Source organism: Triticum dicoccoides, chromosome 3A, assembly GCF_002162155.2.
Source record: "Triticum dicoccoides isolate Atlit2015 ecotype Zavitan chromosome 3A, WEW_v2.0, whole genome shotgun sequence".
Taxonomy (NCBI): Eukaryota; Viridiplantae; Streptophyta; class Magnoliopsida; order Poales; family Poaceae; genus Triticum; species Triticum dicoccoides.
In genome coordinates, this window is record NC_041384.1 from 19,496,986 (window position 1) to 19,501,469 (window position 4,484).

The 4,484-nt window shown below is 49.3% G+C and overlaps 1 protein-coding gene across 1 annotated transcript; it reads left to right on the top strand.

Annotated features, from left to right (window-relative positions):
* Positions 1–456: 456 nt before the first annotated feature.
* Positions 457–1,335, top strand: LOC119266742 (17.9 kDa heat shock protein 2-like). Its single transcript, XM_037548015.1, has one exon. It carries the CDS (start codon positions 576–578, stop codon positions 1,071–1,073), a length of 498 nt encoding a protein of 165 aa, XP_037403912.1. The 5' UTR covers positions 457–575; the 3' UTR covers positions 1,074–1,335.
* The last annotated feature ends 3,149 nt before the right edge of the window (positions 1,336–4,484 follow it).

Consider the following 4,484-nt stretch of genomic DNA (forward strand, 5'->3'; position numbering starts at 1 on the left):
ACGGCGGCTAGCTCCCGATCGGTCGCGAAGCCTAGCTAGCATCCGTAGCGAGGTGACGAGGATATGCCAACAAATTTGGGCGACGTCGCGATCGGACTGGCCCGGAAAAGTTGTGCCGGCTGCCGGGGAGGGACCGTTTGTAACTCAATTTTTTAGCTTCACGTGCGATATATTTTGGCGTAAAATGGTCCTGTAAAGTATATTTTTTTGGATATTTTTCAATGCATTTTTTAGGTGCATCGGGTCGGCTTTCACCGTTGCTCGGATTTCTCGTGTGTGCTTTCGTGATCGTCCCATATGAGTCCATGCGCAAACCAACGAAACTGGCCGGCTCACTTCACATTACTCCCGCAAGCGCAAGGACAACTCAAGCTACAGAGACAGCTGCGGGTCCGCAGGAAGGCGCAAGGCAGGTTGGTGGCTGGTGTATACTTTCGTCGTCCATATATAGCCGCTGCCTCGCCATTAGCCAGCTCCAAGCATTCACAAAACGAAACGAGCTAGCTAGCCAGCATTTGGTAGTACACAAGCTACATACATATCCCCAAGCAGGGCTAGCTAAACCGATCTAGAGGATGTCGTTGGTGAGGTTCTTCGACACGCTGGCCCTGGACTCGTGGAACCCCTTCGGCAGCATCTTCGGCACCACGGCGTCCAGCGGCACCGACGCCTGGCTGGCCAGCGACACGACGGCGTTCGCCGACACCTACATCGAGAGCCGGGAGACGGCGGAGGCCTACGTGTTCAGCGCCAGGCTCCCCGCGGGCGTCACCAAGGAGGAGGTCAAGGTGGAGGTGGAGGAGGAGGGCAAGGTGCTGGTCATCGCCGGCGAGCGGAACCTGCGGAGGGAGGCCAAGAGCGAGACGCGCCACCACGTCGAGCGCAGCGTCGCCACCTTCTTCGGCAGGTTCCACCTCCCCGACGACGCCGCCCTGGGCCAGGTCAGGGCCGCCATGGACGACGGCGGCGCGCAGCTCATCGTCACAGTGCCCAGGGCCAGCGTCGCCGTTGCTGCCGTGACCATGCCCGAGCCGGCCGTGGCCATCGAGGTCGGCGAGGCCAGCCCGTGCTGATTGCGACGTACGCCGGTGCAGACGTGCGAGCGGTAAGTTGCCTTGCCGCTTGTATGATCTGCTCGATCGGTTCCCCTGGGTGTGATTCCACAAATTGTGGTGTTCGATGTACGTAACTACAGTACGTACTTGAGTCTGTCTATGGCTTGCTGCTGTGGTGACTTGTGAGTGAGGTGCTTGCATGTTTGCCTGTACTGTTACTTGTTAGTTCTGGTGTTCACGCTCAAATTAATGAAGTGTTCACAAAGTATTCGCTAATTAACTGTACTCGTTGAAACATGAGACCACCTCTGCATCAAGCCTGCCTAAAAAAACATATGCATCATGCCATCAAGCGCATGATTTATTTTATTTCTGTCGATTCGCCCAAACCGTACTATTTCGATCTATTCGTAGTCTATTTATAATCTATCATGGCAGTTAAAAATGCATTAGAAGTGACAAAAATATAACAGTGTTCATGGTCATGGACCACCTAGAAACAACTAAACCAGTGGAGCGAGTCAAAGGCATGACATCGTCATCACCCCTTCTTCACCAGAGCCGACCAAACCTTATCATCATAGACAATCGAGAAGTTTTCATATTAAGATCTCATAGGACCAGCGTACTAAAACAACAGCCAACACCGACAAAGAGAAAAATAGATTGAAATGATCAAACATATAGACACACAAACAAAGACGATGGACAGCCGAATCAAGATGGATCCACCGAAGACGAACAAAGACTGGATTCAAACAGATCCACCAAAGACCAGCACCGAACAAATCCTGAGATTTATCGAAGACACGCCTCGGTGGTGCTAGACGACCCGTCGGGACGGGGCTAGGACGTAAGGACATTATTCCATCTACAGGGAGGTGTTCCTGCCTCGTCTTCCTAAACAGGACACAAATCCTAACCGAAATCAAAACATTAACTAAAAAAGGAGCACGATCCTTCCCACAGATAAGGGCTGGAGTCCATCACGCCTTCATGGCCCTAAGGCCACAGAAGACGCGGCGGACGACACGAGCGGTAACGCCGAGGAGAGTCAGGGGAAACCCTAATCGCCTTGTTCGTCCGAGAGCCACGAGATGAAGGGATAGACAATGCCGTTTGATCATGTTGGTCATCTTCCTCCCCGATGCATTGTTCTTCTTCTCCAACACGATGGCACATGCCCCCGCCCCCTCCCCTTTCCCATACCGTCAGTCCAACTCTCTTTTGCCGCCACCCTCATCAAGTGAATGTTGTCGCTTGCTGCTTTGCCCGAGCCACCGTCGCCAACCGTCCCTCTAGGCCCCACCGTCTCTAGCGCCGTCGACCATCCCCTGCACCCTGCACCAAAACATGTCAAGTCTCGGACTCATTGCCGCCGCCGATACCATGATTAACTGCCTCCCAACGTCCCAGCCTCAAGTTCGGAACTTCGCTCCTCTAATGCAAAATCAACTAATATAACGAAAATTATAATTTCAGGCAACTGAAACAAAAGTAGATGCATTATTGCACACTATATATTGAGATGAAACCGAAGATATTTTGGGTCTTCCTCGCGAAGTAAAACAAGAGATAGATCGGGTCTGAAAAGTTTCGATGCATCACGCACGTCCTGAACACTAAGCTAGTTGGTCTGAAAAGTTTGGATGCACCACGCATCTCCTGGGCACTAGCTACTAGCTAGCCAGTTGGTCGGCCGGTTCTGTCGCGGATATTTTTGGGGCGCAACGGCGGGACTCCTGTGAAGTTGGGAGTGTGCGATATTTCGCCGCCGGCAAGAGATAATAATGCACGATCCGAATCGCACCAACCGCCACGTACGTACGGCAGGTCGGCAGGTCGACGCCCAATGTATTTGTGTGGCAGCCAGGTATCCCCCACGAAACAGCAAGCAAGGATGCGCTCCACCTCCACGTTGATTAATTTTTGGACAGTCTCTCCATGTGGCACGAACTACCACTGCTTGGTGTGGTCTGAGATTGGATCTCATCTCAGACGGGACGGCCCCATGTGAGCGCCACGATGCATTTTAGATCTTCTTTAAGAAGGTAATTTTTATTGATTTGAAATAAAACATCAAGATGATGTAAACACAATGAGTCAAATGGCCCTCGAAGAAAAAAGAGCCAAATGAAAAGACCATCTAAAATCAACATGGCTGAGCTCAGACGCAAGAAAGCTTAACCTACAAGGAAGTTTGTTTCGTTTCGGAAAACAAGGAAGTTTGTTTCTTACAACATTTCTAGCTGATCCCTTAGGTAAAAAATACATAGGAGCACTCGGGTGCCATATCCTCCTATATGTTCAAAAATAATTTGGTAGTCCTAAATATGTCAAAAGAAAATTCCAGAACATTTTATGGAATCAAACATAACCAAGTATTACACTCATATAAAAAGATTAACGCAAAATCTAACGACCAGTCGACTGGTGGTTTGCTTCAGGCGCGCACGCTTCGCGAGACGCACGATCCACGTTCGACTTCTTGCACTGCATGGATCGCTAGATATTTTTTTTCTATTGGCTGATTGCTAGAGCCAAGGAAGAAAAATAAAGCGCCTGACAGGGATCGAACCCAAGACGCACAGCCTCCGCACGCTCCCTTTAACCAACGAGCTACAACATGTTAGTGGTCCAACTTGGAAATCATAAGAACTTAACCTTTTAAACCTCGTAGCATCAAAAATGAAAGTTGTGACAATTCCCAAAATTTTTGCTGGGAGCTGGAGTCCAACTCCAGACTCAAGAATTCTGACGAGGAACATGAACCACATGGACTAAGCTGCTTGTTGTGATAAACGTTGTGTGGTGTAGTACTTGCGTCAATTCTTAAAGCTCGACTGAAAGTTAGCAATAGATCCCTACAACCCGATTGTTGCTCGTTGTGGATCGCACGACCCCGAGGACCCCGTCCGGATCGCCCGCACAACCCACGTCTCTCCCGACGCTGGCCCGTTCTCTTTTACTTTTTTTCCCGACGCAGGCCCATTCCCTCTAATTTTTTTCCTCACATGATCACATCCCATCGGCCCATGTTCCTAAATTAAGAGGAACATTTACCGATCGCATCCTTGCCCACGTTTCAAAAAAAATTGATGGCTTCCTGTGCTGGATAAGAATCGAACCATGTACCTCAAGTAGTAATTCCTACGACACAAACCACTAGCCCCGCTTCAGACTTGCTGTTTTCTAAAAAAGTTTTCATGATACTTGTTCTTGGTTAGTACGAGTTTGAACATTAAAAATTAGTGGTCAGGTCAATGATTTCCCCACTAACATGGTTCTTTTGGCCTGAATTTTTTGTCGAAACATCCCCCAATAATGTTGTGTGAATAACATGGTCATTAATGCACCACGGACCTGATAACTTACACACAAACACCCTGATAACTCACGCATCACAGACCTAATAATTTATGTACCCCG

Coding starts and splice junctions, on each gene's coding strand:
- LOC119266742 (XM_037548015.1), top strand. CDS start 576: ATGTCGTTGGTGAGGTTCTTCGACACGCTGGCCCTGGACTCGTGGAAC.